Consider the following 17,580-nt stretch of genomic DNA (forward strand, 5'->3'; position numbering starts at 1 on the left):
ATCACTCACCAAAGAAGCTTGTGGCATTGTTAACCTTTCCAGAAAAGCAGCGGCAGGTAGAAGGCCCTTCTCTCTAGCTACCGAGTGCTAGGATTCAGACTTTGGAGAAGGAAAATATTAAGAAATAGCTGCGCGATCAGCACAGACTCAACTCCCATGTTATCTGTGTGGCATTTTGAACTATCCTGTTCCTTTTACTTTTTGGAACAGATTGCTTATGCATTAAATATTTAGAACTGGAGAGAAGTAATGTAGAGCAAGCAACAGCCGTATAAGAGTCTATTCTTTATATACAAATATTTTTTTCTTGGAAATACAAACATTAACATGCGCACGCACACACAAACATGCCTGTAATCTCGAGAGTCTCTTCCTCCGATTAAATACACAGAAAACAGAATCCTTTGCACAGTCCCAAGGGAAACCCTTTTTACAAAGTGGGCGTCCCTTTTTCCCCCTTTCTTGCTTCCATTTAGTATTTTGAGTGCTGGGTGGCTAACATAGCCTATGGAGTGATGCAGTCCATTTGCTCTTGTTTTAAAAGCCCACCTTTAATAGAAAAGTCGTCCTAGCCCTCTTGGGGTTTAAGTGCCGCGGTAAAAAGTGCTGAAGAATCAGTGCAAAGCTCAAACCACTAGAAAGTTCACTACACGTGTTCAGGTCTGGATTTGTAAGATGGTGTGGACTCCGATGGCACAGCTTCACAGGACCTGTTCTACAACATTAAAATCCCTTTACAATTTCCATCGCTCCCAGCCAGGAAACCCTGTGTTCCCACACTCAGCGTGTTTTCAAAGATGTCCTTGCGAGGCTTAGGGTGAAAACCACCAATGGTTTCAAACCAGTTTGGCAATACTTGAAAACGACTGGGTTATCCAGGTTCCCTGCGGTTTAATACTTGCCATTTACGATTAATGCCAAACGATATAAATACATATCCTTGCAGCTGTTCTGCCTAGAAGAGAACTTGTTATTTCACCTTCCCAAATATTGCCCTTGAGGTAGGGTGTGGGGTTGGGCTTCGTAACTGGTGAGGCCAGGACATTTTTCCAGCTGGAACTCAGTTCCGGCACCTCTCAGGTGAGTGCTATTGCCATTTTAAGACAGTGGACATGTACACCAGCCTTTCTCAACCTGGTGCCCTTCGGATAATTTAAGACTACAACTTCCCACCAGCTCAGGTTGCAATGGACCAAGAGGCCTTCCTGGTTTTCTCTCCCCTGTTTTCGTTTTGCAAGCGAATTACCTTTTCACCTTCCAGAAAACCAAGCTATACGTTTGGAATCAAACTGATAACAATCAGTTGGCAATAATAGAGGATGAACTCACCTAAGATTGAGTGTTTTTTTTTTAAATGTGACCCTTAATTTGTAAGCAAGCTACACTGAAATAAAGGGGAAATCCCTGCCGCAGATTCTCTTCTTCACACGATAAGCCTTTTTGAACTGCTATGGACCATCCATAGAGCCCTGTAAACCACAGGGTTCTATGCGCTGTCCATGCGCTCTCGAGAACAACAGGCTTCCATGATGGGAATGTCACCATCTTCTCCCTGCTTCCTCACAATCTGCTCTGGAAGGTTTGCGGGACCCTCTGGAGTAGATGGAAGGAGGCGAAATCCCGTTACACAAGAGGAAGTCCACCCACGTAACTTTAGATTCTGCCCATAGTGAGACCTCTTGGTTTATTCATGGCGTGTGGCGGTTTGCATTTCTCTGCGCCGACACGCTAACCAAAGCAACCACGAGACCAGGCAGCTCTGCCAAAGAAAACTCAACACCGCTAGAAAACTTAATTCCCGGGGTGTTCTGGGGGGAAGCGATTGCTGTTCCATCCTTTGCAAGTGGCCTTGCCGGTGGTTTAATATTCCTTGCAGGGAGGGAGTTTCAGAACTGCAGAATAAGCTGTTGGGGGCATCCATCGAGATGGCCTTGACATTCAAAGCTGGAGAATGGGTGACATATCCTCCTCCCTGCACCTACTCTTAGGCCACAGTCACACTATACAACGTTTACAACACAACTGATACCAATTTAAACAGTCATGGCTGCCCCAAAGGATCCTGGGAGCTGTAGTTTGTAACAGATGCTGAGCGTCATTAGGAGACCCGCCCCAGTCCCTGTCTTGGAACTACATTTCCCAGAGTCCTCCATGAAGAGGAATTGATTGTGAAACCACTCTGGGAATGGACCTGGGGTTTTTTCCCCCCAATGACTCGAAACCATTGGGAAACTACAGTTCCCAAAACCGTATTCTGATCTCCCTGCCCTACTTCACCCTGCCACAGAGTCCTCAACAAAGGAGTGTTTAGGCAACACACATGGTGGTCGCTAAACACGGCCAGGGCAGCCATTGCTGCTGTTGCTAGGCAACCACGGTCCAGGCGAAAATGGGTTTTTTTGGGGGGGGGGCTTGAGACCACTACTGACCATATTACCTCTCCATGAGCATTCAAGGATGTTTTTATTCCCACCCACCCTCCAGTTCTTAATTTCTAGAAGGAGATGGGCCGGGCCTAAATGCCCTGACCCCTCCCCACACCCCAAAAGTGGGTGATGGGACAGGCCTGAGCGTGGCTCCTTAGGGTGTGAGCGGGAAAAGAACTCGGCACATGTTCTGGGGCACTCTTTTCCTCAGCTGCAACAGCTGCTTGTGTAAGTCAGGGCCGAGCCCCGGCTCGATGCGGAAATGGAGTCAGCATATAAATAACCCGAAAATTGGTGAGAAGATTAATTTAGTCGCTGCCCTCGGAATTAATTCCACCCCACCGTCCCCTTTTCAAATTCAGCCTCTGCCTTTGAGCTTTGCTTTTGGGGAGAATGTGTTTCCTGGATCTCGACAGCAATTCAGCCTCCTGTCCGCTCTCAGTGCAAATCCCCCACAATCCTTTATTTACAGAATCGGAACTCGTGGCTCCTGGCTCGACGCCACAAGCTTCTTGTCCTCCGAAACAAAGGAAGCGGGGCGAGGGGCCTTGTGTCCCCCACGCCCCACAATGCCCACCCTGCTTTTTATTAATGTTTTTCCTTTCTTTCTTAAAAAAAGGGAAAGAAGTTAAAAACACATCCAGGCTAAAAACTGACCTAATGAAAACAAAGAAAAAAATAGGGTTCAACTCTGACCACGCGCCGGTAAGGCTTGTGGCACCATTAAAGTGCTAGTCAGATCCTGGTACCTCTTGCCAGCTATCCTGAACACCACAGTCTACATTTGCCGTGCCTTTCGGGCGCTAGGGTTCGCCGCCTGCCCAAAACCCTATCATTCGTGGGCGTCCGGGCTCAGTTCGTCCAGTTCCGTGTACGGCTTGATCTCTCGTTCTAGCAAAGATGGCGTCCGTCGGAATGTAGCGGCGATCTGGTCAAAGGTGCGGCCTCGCGTCTCGGGAACCTTGATGTACGTGAAGATCAAGAACACGAAGAGAAGGGCTGCGAAGATGAGGAAGACGTACGAGTGGAGGGCTCCCTGCAAGGAGGAGGAAGAGGAGAGCGTGAGAAACTGTAGCCCTGCCAGGTCTCGCACGGCACAGGACCTCAGAGCGCCACGGCTTAGGGGCCGCCACAGAGAAGGCCCTGTTCTCGGACGCGTCACCCCCTGAGCCTCCAAGGATGGGGAAACCACCCTGTTATAAGAATTCTAAGGTCTCAGATTTAAAATAAATGTCCACAAATGTACAAGGCAAACACATACATAAGTATATAAACCACGTGTCTGAAATAATAATAATAATAATAATAATAATAATAATAATAATAATAATAATAATAATTTATTTATTTATACCCCGCCCTTCCCGGTTCAGAAAACCAGGCTCAGGGCAGCTAACAGCAAATTTAAAGCACTTAATTGATGCTACAAAAAACAGCATAAAATACGGTATAAAACGTGAATAACAATAAAATTAGAAATCAATGTAGGGGGAAAATCCATCCAATAAACATTGGATGATCACCAGGGCTAGCTGGCTAAATTAGTCCAATTTGGCCCAGCGAGGAGACCAGGGGAGAATTAGCTGTGGGATCCCAGAGCGGGTAATCTTCATAAAAAGGGGAGGGGGAGGGAAGGAAGGAAGGGGAATAAAAGATCAGGCTAAATGCAAATTGAAAGCCAGGCGGAATAGCTCTTGTCTTACAGGCCCAATGGAAGGAGGTTAAATCCCGCAGGGCCCTGATCTCATGGGACAGAGCATTCCACCAGGTCGGAGCCATCACTGAGAAGGCCCTGGCCCTGGCGGAGGATAATCTGACTTCCTTAGGGCCCGGGACCTCTAAACTATGATTATTCATGGATCTTAAGGTCCTCTGCAGGGCAGACCAGGAGAGGCGGTCCCGTAAATACAAGGGCCCTAAATAGTAGAGGAGAGCAATCCTGAAGCCATTTTGACTCTCCCAATGACCTCAAATATTCCTCTGCAGTAAGGGAGGAAAATGGGGAAAGCCTTCCCGTTGTCTTTTCGCTTGCCAATCCTGTCTTAAGGGTGCATTTGTGTATGAATAGGGTGAGCTTGTCACCTGGACTCAGGAAGTAAAGTATTAACCATCACAAAAGAATGGCCAGGCTGCCCAGGTAATGCAGGTAATCAGTGACCATTATCAGGTATCCTGGCAGACAGGATTTCTGCTGAAGACTGCCTCCTGCCTCATATCTACATATGTAGATATGATGTTTTGGGCTACAGGGTGGGCGATTTCAAGAGTCTATATAAGGGCTAGCGGCTGAAACTCACCTCGATCGAGGGGAAGCTCATCCCAATGATGAAGTTGCAAGTCCAGTTGGCGAAGCCGGCGACGGCCATTGCAGCCGGCCGGGGACCTTGGCTGAAGAGCTCCGCCACAATGAACCAGGGAATGGGCCCCGGGCCGATCTCAAAGAATGCCACAAAGCCAAATGTGGCCACCATGCTGAGGTAGCTCATTGCCGGCACACGATCCTGCGGTGCGTGGAGAGAAACGGGAGGCGCTGCGTCAACCCTCTCGCGACCAAATGTGCCGTATGCATATGTAAAATATGTACCTCAGGTTACATACGCTTCAGGTTACAGACTCTGCTAACCCAGAAATAGTGCTTCAGGTTAAGAACTTTGCTTCAGGATGAGAACAGAAATCGTGCTCCAGCGGTGCGGCAGCAGCAGCAGCAGCAGGAGGCCCCATTAGCTAAAGTGGTGCTTCAGGTTAAGAACAGTTTCAGGTTAAGAACGGACCTCCGGAACGAATTAAGTACTTAACCCGAGGTACCACTGTACTTTAAAACGAGGAAGATGAAATTACCGTATTTTTCGCTCTATAAGACGCACCAGACCACAAGACGCACCTAGTTTTTGGAGGAGGAAAACAAGAAAAAAAGTATTCTGAATCTCAGAAGCCAGAACAGCAAGAGGGATCGCTGTGCAGCGAAAGCAGCAATCCCTCTTGCTGTTCTGGCTTCTGGGATAGCTGCGCAGCCTGCATTCGCTCCATAAGACGCACACACATTTCCCCTTACTTTTTAGGAGGGAAAAAGTGAGTCTTATAGAGCAAAAAGTACGGTAATGGCAAAAGCCAGGGATACCCTCTCCGCCCTAGTATCTTGTCTTTTATGTCCAAGGCATATGTGAGCAGTGCCAGATTTACATATCAGCTAAAAAAGCTATAAGGGACGCGGGTGGCGCTGTGGGTTAAACCACAGAGCCTAGGGCTTGCCGATCAGAAGGTCGGCGGTTCGAATCCCTGTGATGGGGTGAGCTCCCGTTGTTCGGTCCCTGCTCCTGCCAACCTAGCAGTTCGAAAGCACGTCAAAGTGCAAGTAGATAAATAGGTACTGCTCCGGCGGGAAGGTAAACGGCGTTTCCGTGCGCTGCTATGGTTCGCCAGAAGCGGCTTAGTCATGCTGGCCACATGACCTGGAAAACTGTCTGCAGACAAACGTCAGCTCCCTCAGCCTGAAAGCGAGATGAGCGCCGCAACCCCAGAGTCGGTCACAGCTGGACCTAACGGTCAGGGCTCCCTTTACCTTTGAACAAGCTATAGCTTAGGGCCCCACTCTCTTGGGGGCCCCCCAAAAATGTAAAGGAAAACAACAACCTGGATGTACATTTCCAAAATATAAGATAAAAAAACAAATAAAATGAAACCTACAAACAGCAACAGTGTTTTGTGTTGTGTAGGCTCCTAGATGTAAGTTACGGGCCCCGCCTGCTAGCCTGCTCCCTAAAATATCACGGGTTTGCTCCTTTCTATATATAGGGTGCCTACATTCTGCATGGACTGGTTGTAGCAATTACTTTGATAAAATACATATTTTGCTATGTGCAAATGGCTTTAGATACCTATTAGGTCCATAAATTACCATATAGTAGGGTTACCAGATTTTTTTCAATGAATCCGGGGACATTTTTCAACTTCAATGGATTCTGAATGGGGGACTGATTTGTAAATCCGGGGACTGGCTGGTAACCTTACCATATAGCATATATTTAACACACACAAAAATGACAATTTGTTGTTGACAAAGGACAGCTGGACATATAAAGGGCCCCATTACCTTCAGTAGCTTAGGGACTCATCAAACCTAAATCCGGCCCTGTATGCGAGAGCTGAAACGATGACCCACAGATGAACTAGCCCCAACAGAAGATGAGTCAAATCAACATTGGATAGGCCTAGGGCATCCTGGTGCTCTCCAGCTGTTTTGGACTACAAATCCCATCATCCAGAGCCAGCGCAATGCTGGCTACGGATGATGGGATTTGTAGTCCAAAGTGGCTGGAGGGCGCCAGCCGGGTGAAGGCTGCCTGAGGCCGATGAAGGGCTACGTCCTCTGCCCAGTTACTCACCGTCAAACCCTGGGCCACCGTCATAAGGATGGCACACACGGCCATTCCCGCCAATCCCAGCATATGCAAGGTCCGCCGGCCGGCTCGCTCCACCAGGAACACCTGGGGCAGAGAAGAAAAGACGAAGACGTTCGTGAGAAAGAGGTGGAGAGAAGAACTACCGACGAAAGAAGAATGGAGGATGAAACTGATGGACTATGCAGAGTTAGATAAATTAACAGGAAAGATTCGAAACCTGCGGGACCAGAGATTCTCAGAAGACTGGAGTAAATTTACGAACTATTTGAGTAGCAATTGTGATGAACAGATTACGCTAGTAGGATTGCAAGAAGTTTTGTAAGGTGAATTATTTGAAATACTGCAAGAAAGATAATAAGGAGAATTATTAGTTAAGGATAATTAAATGTACCGTATTTTTCGCTCCATAAGACGCACCTTTTTCCTCCTAAAAAGGGGAAATGTGAGTGTGTCTTATGGAGCGAATGGCGCTGCGTAGAGAGGGAGAGCTGCGCAGCGCCCCTTCAGCGACATGCTGTCCTGGCTTCTGTCTTAGCTGTGCGCAGCCTCTTCGGGCAGGGGGAGCCTTCATCCCGCTGCCCTGAAGAGGCTTGGCACAGTTATCCCAGAAGCCAGAACAGCCACATGGTATCCCAGAAGCCAGATCCCTGTTGCTGTTCTGGCTTCTGGGATTCAGAACTAATTTTTTCCTGTTTTCCTCCTCCCAAAACTAGGTGCGCCTTATGGTCTGGTGTGTCTTTTAGAGTGAAAAATACGGTAATATAGAAATTAAGAAATGCATAATAAGCGATAGACAACAGAAAATCATCAGAGGTGTTGATGGAAGTCTAAAAACATTGTATAAGATGAGAAGTTATGTTGTATGACTGTTGGAACTGGTATGTTAAAAAAATAATTAAAATGTAAACAAAGGAAAAGAAAAAGAGAGAAAGAGGTGGAGAAGAGGACTGAGGGAACAACGAAAAAAGGAAAGGGGGGGGGGGTTCAGGCAGTCAAAGGCCTTGCAGAGCAGGAGGCAATTCTTCCAGAGATTGGTGGACTCCAACTCCCAGCAGGCAGCATGGCCCAATGGTCAGGAATGATGGGAGTTGTAGTCCAGCAAGCGACATCTGGGAGACAACCACATTGGTCCAAACTCGCAGCCTTTCTCAACCTGTGGGTCCCCAGACATTGTTGAATGACAATACCAGTTGCTGGAAACCACACAAGTGCTCTTGAGTTCGAATCCTGCTTGTGGGTTTCCCATAGACATCTGGCTGGCCCCTGTGAGAACAGGATGGAGGGCTAGGTGGGCGACTGGCCTGATGCAGGGGAATTCCTTTTATGTTCCCAATGCACAATTATTGCTACTGACCATTAGGTCCAGTCGGGGCCGACTCTGGGGTTGCGGCGCTCATCTCGCTTTACTGGCCGAGGGAGCCGGCGTACAGCTTCCGGGTCATGTGGCCAGCAGGACTAAGCCGCTTCTGGCAAACCAGAGCAGCGCACAGAAACGCCGTTCACCTTCCCGCTGGAGCGGTGCCTATTTATCTACTTGCACTTTGACGTGCTTTCGAACTGCTAGGTTGGCAGGAGCAGGGACCGAGCAACGGGAGCTCACCCCGTCACAGGGATTCGAACTGCCGACCTTCTGATCGGCAAGTCCTAGGCTCTGTGGTTTAACCCACAGCGCCACCTGCGTCCCTATTGCGATCATTACTTTTTATTAAATGTGTATAAAGATTTGCCAGGCACAGATACAGCGGCGGGAAGTTCTTACCGAAACGACGGTGAACACTGTGTTCACGGCGCCAGCCCCGATGGTGGCGAAGATGGGTTTCTCCAAGCCGGCCTTTTTGAAGATGTCGGTTGAGTAATAAAATATCTGAGAGGACAGAGAGAGAGAGCGGTCAAATGACAGTGTCCCCCAGCAGGGCTGGCCCAAGACATCTTGCTTCATGGCTGGCCCAACTCTGCCCCCTTCAGAGCCATCAAACACCCCCCACAAAAAAATTCCACTTCCTCTCCTGCTCCTGTTCAACACCTTCTTAATTGCTCAACACCTACTTTGTCTCTTTTTTTACCCAAAAACGAAAACAATCTGGAATAGAGTGATGCAGGGAGGGAGCTATGGCCCAAGAGAGGAACAGAGATGTGAAAGGAATAGCTGCTTTAAATCTCCAGGGCCTGATGAGCTGCACCCAAGGTGTAGCCTTATTGGAGTTCACCGACTGGGTCTGTGTTGCTGCCGGACAGGAGGAAGGAAGTCAAATGACACCGAGGTTGGTTCAAAGAAAGAGTTTATTCTGCTCTCCGGATAGCAGAAGGCACTTGTGTGGTCAGTCCACAGCAAGTCCAAAGAAATGAGAAATTTCATGCAGTATATATATCCTCCAGGCACCCTCTCCCCCCTTCCCCAGGAATCCAACCACGTCAGCCTATACACGCAGGTTGACATCACATATGTTCCTGCTCTGGTATTCTTAACCATAAAAGGATCTTCCTTCCTGTACTTCTGACCATAAAAGGATCTTCCTGTTCCTACTCTTATCGTGGAGCAAGAGGTCATCATCTCCGAGAACACACTCTGGCGCTATTCCCAGACCGGGTCTGTGCGCTTTTGTGGTCAGGACGCAGGATAAGGCACAGACGTGTCTTCTCTGTTCTACTGGTACAGTCAAGGCCATACTTGCCGTCACAAACTGATAAAGGAGAGGGCTCCGAGCACAGCTCTATACAGCTGGGTTTCGGCTCAAGAGCTCAAGTTAAAGCATTTTAGCTAAGGAAAAATAGGGATTTTGGTGCAGTTTCAAACTGCCTGCACAGTCAGTTTGGGGGTTTGGGAAACCCATTCCTTCAAAGGGTGCCAAAGGAACTTGCGGGTGTCATCTCAGAGCCTCTGTCTATAATCCCTGAGAATTCTTGGAGAAGTGGGGAGGTCCCTGCAGACTGGAGGGAGGCAGCTGCCCCCCTCTTTGAGAATGGGGAGCAAAGCAAACTTGTTTTCTCTTGCTCCAGAAGGTAGGATCTGAACCATGGCGAGAAAGGAGATCCTGACTAAACCTCAGGAAGAACTTTCTCACGGTAAAAAAGGTAAAGGACCCGTGGACAGTTAAGTCCAGTCAAAGGCGACTCTGGGGTTGCGGCGCTCATCTTGCTTTCAGGCCGAGGGAGCCGGCGTTTGTCCGCAGACAGCTTTCCGGGTCATGCGGTCAGCAGGACTAAACTGCTTCTGGCGCAACAGTACACCGTGACGGAAACCAGAGCGCACGGAAATGCTGTTTACCTTCCCGCTGCAGTACAGTGGACGCTCGGGTTGTGAACGTGATCCGTGCAGGATGCAACCCACAGTGTTCGCAAGCTGCAGTGGCATGTCTGCGCACGTGGGGGTTGCAATTCAGCGCTTCTGCGCATGCGCAAAGCACAATTTAGCACTTCTGCGCATGTGTGACCTCTGAAACCCGTTCTGGTACTTCCGAGTTTCGGCAGGTCTGTAACCCAAAAAAATGCAACCTGAAGCGTCTGTAACCCAAGGTATGACTGTACCTATTTGTCTACTCGCACTGGTGTGCTTTCGAACTGCTAGGTTGGCAGGAGCTGGGACAGAGCAACGAGAGCTCACCCCGTCGTGGGGATTCTAACCGCCGACCTTCCGATCGGCAAGCCCAAGAGGCTCCGTGGTTTAGACCGCAGCGCCACCCGCGTCCCTCTCACGGTAAGAGCCGTTTGGCGGTGGAACGGACTCCTTCGGAGGTTTGTGGGCTCTCCTTGGTTGGAGAATTTTGAGCAGAGGTTGTGTGTCAGGGATTCTTCGGCTGAGATTCCAGCATTGCGGGGGGCTGGAGTAGATGATATCTTGGGGTCCCTTAGAACTCGACAGTTCTGTGAATCTTCCTCCCCCTGCAGCAAACTCACCGCGTTGACGCCAGAGAGCTGTTGCGAGAGCTGCAAGACCACGGCGATTAGCAGGGGCTGGCGGTAGATGCGGCAGCGGAAGAGCTGCGCGATGGAGACTTTGCGCTCCAAATCCATCCTCCGCTTTTCCTCCTTCATCTCTGTCAGAGCTGCGGTCACGTCCACCTGACCCGTCAGCCGCTTGAGACCTGGAGGGGGAAAGAAGAGGGGGCGTCACTGTGTGTTTGGGGGGAGGTTGAACGGGAAGCGGGAGAAATAGGAGGCTCAGGGGGCGGCAGACGTGAAGAAAGGAAGATTACGTGCGAGGGATCGAACGTAAAACTGCCAACATCGAACAATGGCGTGATTCGAATCTATGGCCCGGCTGTATTTGGAGCAGCGTGTGTGCAGTTCTGGGTCTCCTTGCCCCGTAAAGGATGTTGTAGAGTTGGTTGGCTGAAACCAGAACCCCTCCTGCTGGGACTTATAGCTACACAATTAGAAAAAAAGACTATGGAACTTTATTTCGATACAGTGGTACCTCGGGTTAAGTACTTAATTCGTTCCGGAGGTCCGTACCTAACCAGAAACTGTTCTTAACCTGAAGCAACACTTTAGCTAATGGGGCCTCCTGCTGCCGCCGCACCGCCGGAGCATGGTTTCTGTTCTCATCCTGAAGCAAAGTTCTTAACCAGAAGCACTATTTCTGGGTTAGCGGAGTCTGTAACCTGAAGCGTATGTCACCCGAGGTACCACTGTATATGAATACAAGCCGTGAGACACTTATATACACAAAGATGGGAAAATTCATCATTACCTACCATGCAGGAATGGCTGGTTTAAAATGATTGGACCTAGCCGAGATGGCGAAGTTGACGTGTTTAATCAGAGAAAAACCATCGCCAACATTTACTAAAGATTGGAAACTTCTTATCGTATAGGCTTTTTACATGAAAAAGAAAATGGGCTTATGATATCTGGGTTTGAAGATTGAAGATAAGGTTTATAGAAAGTGGATTTGTTGGGAGTGATGCGTTGAATAATTTTCCGCTTATAGCTGACAGATGAAAAAATCAGAAGTTCTCTCTTTTTCTTTTCTCTTTCTTACCTTTTTTCTTTTCCCTTCTCCTTCCCCACCCATTTTGTATTCCTGGTCTACGTTTTGATTTAGGTTAACTTTTCAGTTTGGATGAAAAGGTATCTGACATTAACGGTGGCATTTCCCCCCAATTTTTTAAAAAATAAAATCTATTTAAAAAGAAAATAAAATGATGTTGTAGTCACGGGAATTAGGTGTGACGCCTGCATTGGCGGGGGGTGGGCTAGAGAACTTTGTGGGGATCCCTCTCTAACTCGGGAAGAAATGGAGGCAGTGAGAGATTTTACTTTCTTGGGCTCCATGATCACTGCAGATGGTGACAGCAGCCACGAAATTAAAAGACGCCTGCTTCCTGGGAGAAAAGCAATGGCAAACCTAGACAGCATCTTAAAAAGCAGAGACATCACCTTGCCGACAAAGGTCCGTATAGTTAAAGCTATGGTTTTCCCAGTAGTGATGTATGGAAGTGAGAGCTGGACCATAAAGAAGGCTGATCGCCGAAGAATGGATGCTTTTGAATTCTGGTGCTGGAGGAGACTCTTGAGAGTCCCATGGACTGCGAGAAGATCCAACCTCTCCATTCTGAAGGAAATCAGCCCTGAGTGCTCACTGGAAGGACAGATCCTGAATCTGAGGCTCCAAGACTTTGGCCTCCTCATGAGAAGAGAAGACTCCTTGGAAAAGACCCTGATGTTGGGAAAGATGGAGGGCACAAGGAGAAGGGGACGACAGAGGACGAGATAGTAGGACAGTGTTCTCGAAGCTACGAACATGAGTTTGACCAAACTGCGGGAGGCAGTGGAAGACAGGAGGGCCTGGCGTACTCTGGTCCAGGGGGTCACGAAGAGGCAGACACGACTAAACAACTCAACAACAACAACTCTCTAACTCGACAATTCTACGATTCTATGAATGGGGGAAAGGCAGAGGGAAAGGAGAGGGAGATCTCACTTTCTTTGGCCTTGGACTCCTTGTTGCGGATGATGTAGAGATATCGGGGGCTCTCCGGACAGAAGGGGAACATCAGGAGCTGGAGGATGGAAGGCACAACGGAAATACCCAACAAGAGCGGCCACAGCTCACTTGTGCCTAGAAGACTGTCCAGACCAAACACCTGTTGCACGAAAAAGCCAGTTAGGCACTTGACATATTTCTCATTGCATTCATTTTTCAAAACAGATTTTGCAGACTCCAGTGAACATGCCCTCCCAGTGCGCCCCGTTCTGGACAGAACAGAAAACACAGGAAAGACGTTTTCAGCCATACAGTGGTACCTCAGGTTAAGTACTTAATTCGATCCGGAGGTCCGTTCTTAACCTGAAACTGTTCTTAACCTGGAGCACCACTTTAGCTAATCGGGCCTCCCGCTGCTGCCGTGCCACCAGAGCATGATTTCTGTTCTCATCCTGAAGCAAAGTTCTTCACCTGAAGCACTATTTCTGGGTTAGCGGAGTCTGTAACCTGAAGCGTATGTAACCTGAAGCATATGTAACCCGAGGTACCACTGTATTTTGTTGGAAGCCGCCCAGAGTGGCTGGGGAAACCCAGCCAGATGGGTGGGGTATAAATAATAAATTTTTTATTATTATTATTATTATTATTATTATTATTATTACCACCACTGTAGTTGTAAACATGATTCCAGACGATGCCAAACATTTGAATTTTTAACAGAGAATGTCAGGGCACCAGATTTCCACAAAGCCATCAGCTAGACCATGCAGTGGTTCTCAACCTGTGGGTTCCCAGATGTTGTTGGACTACAACACCCATCATTCCTGACCACTAGTCATGCTGGCTAGGAATGATGGGAGTTGTAGTCCGACAACATCTGGGGACCCGCAGGTTGAGAACCACTGAATGGGTAGGAAAACTAAGGCCCGGGGGCCGGATCCGGCCCAATCGCCTTCTGAATCCGGCCCATGGACAGTCCGGAAATCAGTGTGTTTTTACCTGAGTAGAATGTGTCCTTTTATTTAAAATGCATCTCTGGGTTATTTGTGGGGCATAGGAATTCATTCATTTTTTTCCTTCAAAATATAGTCTGGCCCCCCACAAGGTCTGAGGGACAGTGGACTGGCCCCCTGCTGAAAAAGTTTGCTGACCGCTGAGCTAGAGCCTTCATTTCCTTAGCCAATTTCCCCCGATAATGCGATACCCCATACATTTTGCGGCCACAGTCGTACCTCAGAAGTCAAATGGAATCCGTTCCGGGAGTCCGTTTGACTTCCAAAACCTTTGGAAACCAAACCGTGGCTTCTGAATGGCTGCAGGAAACTCCTGCAAGCCAATCAGAAGCCGGGCCGGACATTTGGCTTCCGAAAATCGTTCGGAAATGGGAACACTCACTTCTGGGTTTCGATCGTTCGGGAGCCACTTTGTTTGGAAACCAAGGCATTTGAGATCCAAGGTACGACTGCCTAGCTAAACTGCGGAACTCCTTCCCACAGGAAAAAGTGATGCCCACCAAATTGGACAGTTTTAAGAGGACTGGAAAACTTCACAGAGGAGGAGAGGGCTACCGGTGCTTACCAGCAAAGATAGCTATGCTTCTGCCTCTGTGAAATTATTATTATTATTATTATTATTATTATTATTATTATTATTATTATTAATCAGGCCATTGGACTGATCCAGCAGGGATCTTCTCATATTCTTAAATGCCCCACGTTTTTTCAGTTCTGAGCTATGAGCAGATACTGAATATATTTTCTAACCCACCCTATTCCAATGACTTGGGGCGGATTGCAAAAACTGAGACGCCCCTTTCTGTTTTGAATGCCAGGCCAGGCAAGCATGGAGGAGAGACCTGGCCTCTTCCTTTTGCCCGAACGTGACTGGCAGCGCCTTCTGCCAAGTTCCCCAAACACAGGGCAGAAATAGGTTCTGTCTGGCAGTCAAATCCCTCTCTGGAGCTGTCTGTCCATCTCCCCACAACTTCCTTGAAGATTTTCACAGGCCCCCTGTCCGGCACGACTTGTGTTCCGATTGTCTGGGCAAGTGCCTGTCACCCAACGCGGGTTAGAAGAAACGGACAGCGGTCATGCAGTCCCTTGACCCTCATATTGGGGTCCGCCCCATCACTGGTCTAGGACCCACGTACCTACGGGACCGCCTCTCCTGGTATGCCCCACGGAGAGGTCCACAAATGACCACACCTTGGAGGTCCCAAGTCGCAAGGTGGTTAGATTGGTCTCAACTAGGGACAGGGCCTTTTCAGCACTGGCCCCGACTTGGTGGAACGCTCTGTCCCAAGAGACTAGGGCCCTGTGGGACTTGACATCTTTCCGCAGGGCCTGCAAGACAGGGCTCTTCCGCCTGGTCTTTGGTTTGGACTCGGTCTGACCCTTATGTTTCCCTCCCCTTATGGTCTTGATTTATCAGTTACTTTAAAATGAGTCTGCATTTTAAATTGCATTTTAACCTGTATTTTAAATTGGTTTTGTTTGTTTGTTTGTTTGTTTCCCCTCTATGTAAGAAGCCATTTCCCCCTATTATGTTTTTACTGTGATTTTATTGGTGTTAGCTGCCCTGAGCCTGGCTCTGGCCAGGGAGGGCGGGGTATAAATAAAATTTATTATTATTATTATTATTACCCTGTATGGTCTGTCGCTGCATCAGAAAACTCAACAAAGAGATTACAGGGGTACCTTGGTTCTCAAATGCCCTGGCACTCAAATGACTTGGAACCCAAACACCGCAAACCCGGAAGTAAATGTTCCAGTTTGCGAACCTTTTTCAGAAGCCGAACATGCTCCATTTTGAGTGCCACACTTCCATTTTGAGTGTTACGCCGAGGTCTGTCTGCTTTTGCTATTTATTTTGCATATTTGTTTTTGTTGTTCTTGTGTCTGTGTGGAACCCAGTTCACCTACCGACTGATTGATTGTGTGACTGCAGTACGTTGCTTTTTTGCTTTCATTTTATGGATCGATGGTCTCGTTAGATAGCAAAATTCATGTTAAATTTCTGTTTTAGGGGTTGTTTTCCAAAGTCTGGAATGGATTAATCCCATGAACAGAGCCCTCTCATTTTCCTAGAATCTAGCCAATGGTAGTTCCCGCACTGTTGGGGTTGGGCTAGATGACCCAGGGGTCCCTTCCCGCGCGACAGTCCTAGGATTATACGCTACTTGTGTGTGGGAGGGAGAGAGGGGGAATTGTTCTTTACCTGGGCAATGAGGATGCCGATGACGATGGCCAGCTGGTTCAGTGTGCCCAGCGCCCCGCGAAGGTTGGTGGGGGAGATTTCGCCCACGTACATGGGCACCAGACCCGAAGCAAATCCTGCCATGGGAGCAAACATAGGATCAGTCTGGGAAACAGCCAGAAGAATGTGACAAAACAGGAGCTGCCATCAGAAGAATCACAGAACTGGAATACTAATAATAATTTATTTATTCCCCGCCCATCTGGCTGGGTTTCCCAGCCACTCTGGGCGGCTTCCAGCAAATTATTAAAATACAATAATGCATCAAACATTCAAAACTTCCCTGAACAGGGCTGCCTTCAGACGTCTTCTAAAAGTCAGATAGTTGCTTATTTCCTTGACATCTGACGGGAGGGCGTTCCACAGGGCGGGCGCCACCACCGAGAAGGCCCTCTGCCTGGTTCCCTGTAACCACACTTCTTGAAACGAGGGAACCGCCAGAAGGCCCTCGGAGCTGGACCTCAGTGTCCGGGCAGAACGATGGGGGTGGAAACACTCCTTCAGTTTTGAGGCTGTTTAGGTCTTTCAAGGTCAGCACCAACACTTTGAATTGTGCCTGGAAACGTACTGGGAGTCAATGCAGGTCTTTCGCGACCGGTGTTATGTGTTCTTGGCAGCTGCTCCCAGTCACCAGTCTAGCTGCTACATTCTGGATTACAGTCATACCTCGGGTTACAGACGCTTCAGGTTGCGCATGTTTGGGATACGGATGTGCCAAAACCCGGAAGTACTGAAACAGGTTACTTCCGAGTTTCGGCAGTCGCACATGTGCAGAAGCGCTAAATCGCGCTTTGTGCATGTGCAGAAGGGCCGAATCACAACCCGCGTGTGTGCAGATGTGCTGCTGCGGGTTGCGAATGTTGCAGGTTGCGAACGTGGATCCCGCATGGATCATGTTCGCAACCCGAGCACCCACTGTCTACAGGACCAATGCCGTTTAGGGCTTTCAAGGTCAGCCCCAACACTTTGAATTGTGCTCGGAAATGTCCTGGGAGCCAATGTAGGTCTTTCAAGACTGGTGTTATACAGTCTTGGCGGCCGCTCCCAGTCACCAGTCTGGCTGCCGCATTCTGGATTAATTGCAGTTTCCGGGTCACCTTCAAAGGTGGCCCCACGTAGAGCGCATGGCAGTAGTCCAAGCGGGAGATAACCAGAGCATGCGCCACTCTGGCGAGGCAGTCCAGGCAAACAGAATGCCTTTTCTCCCCCTTGCTAAATGAGCCTGGCTTCCTTCCACAGATGACTCCAGGAAGCCCCAAAACAGGGTGGGAAAGGAAGCGCCCCATTTTATTCTTCACAAGACGCAGTTCTGCCTTGGCACCGTGTTCCTGGGCACGCATCCAGCCTTGCTGACGGGTAGCGATGACTCTTCAGTCCAAAGGTTCATCCAAGATTCTCGTCTGCTCCGGCCGTTACTCAAATGTTCCCTCTCTGCGCCTGGGAGTTTGTCACGTTACGTCCAGCCGCAGAGGATGATTTCCGGCTGAGTCACACAGGGAACAAACCAGCAGTCGCTTTGGTGAAGCTTTTTCTAGTCCCAGGGAACCACATGGCCATGGTGGGCGGAGCCAGA

General features: G+C 48.8%; 1 protein-coding gene across 3 annotated transcripts in view; it reads right to left on the reverse strand.

The window, feature by feature from the left end:
* Positions 1–2,786: 2,786 nt before the first annotated feature.
* SLC2A4 (solute carrier family 2 member 4) overlaps positions 2,787–17,580 on the reverse strand; it is a 46,292-nt gene continuing 31,498 nt past the window's right edge. For all 3 annotated transcript variants that reach the window (XM_077916818.1, XM_077916819.1, XM_077916820.1), the window contains exons 5-11: positions 15,969–16,084; positions 12,750–12,912; positions 10,721–10,908; positions 8,586–8,690; positions 6,809–6,910; positions 4,724–4,927; positions 2,787–3,462 (exon numbers count right to left, since the gene is read on the reverse strand). In XM_077916818.1, coding sequence (XP_077772944.1) covers positions 3,259–3,462; positions 4,724–4,927; positions 6,809–6,910; positions 8,586–8,690; positions 10,721–10,908; positions 12,750–12,912; positions 15,969–16,084 — 1,082 coding nt within the window. In that variant the 3' untranslated portion in view covers positions 2,787–3,258. The remainder of the gene's footprint in view (positions 3,463–4,723; positions 4,928–6,808; positions 6,911–8,585; positions 8,691–10,720; positions 10,909–12,749; positions 12,913–15,968; positions 16,085–17,580) is intronic.

The sequence above is a fragment of the Podarcis muralis genome, chromosome 13 (assembly GCF_964188315.1).
Source record: "Podarcis muralis chromosome 13, rPodMur119.hap1.1, whole genome shotgun sequence".
Taxonomy (NCBI): Eukaryota; Metazoa; Chordata; class Lepidosauria; order Squamata; family Lacertidae; genus Podarcis; species Podarcis muralis.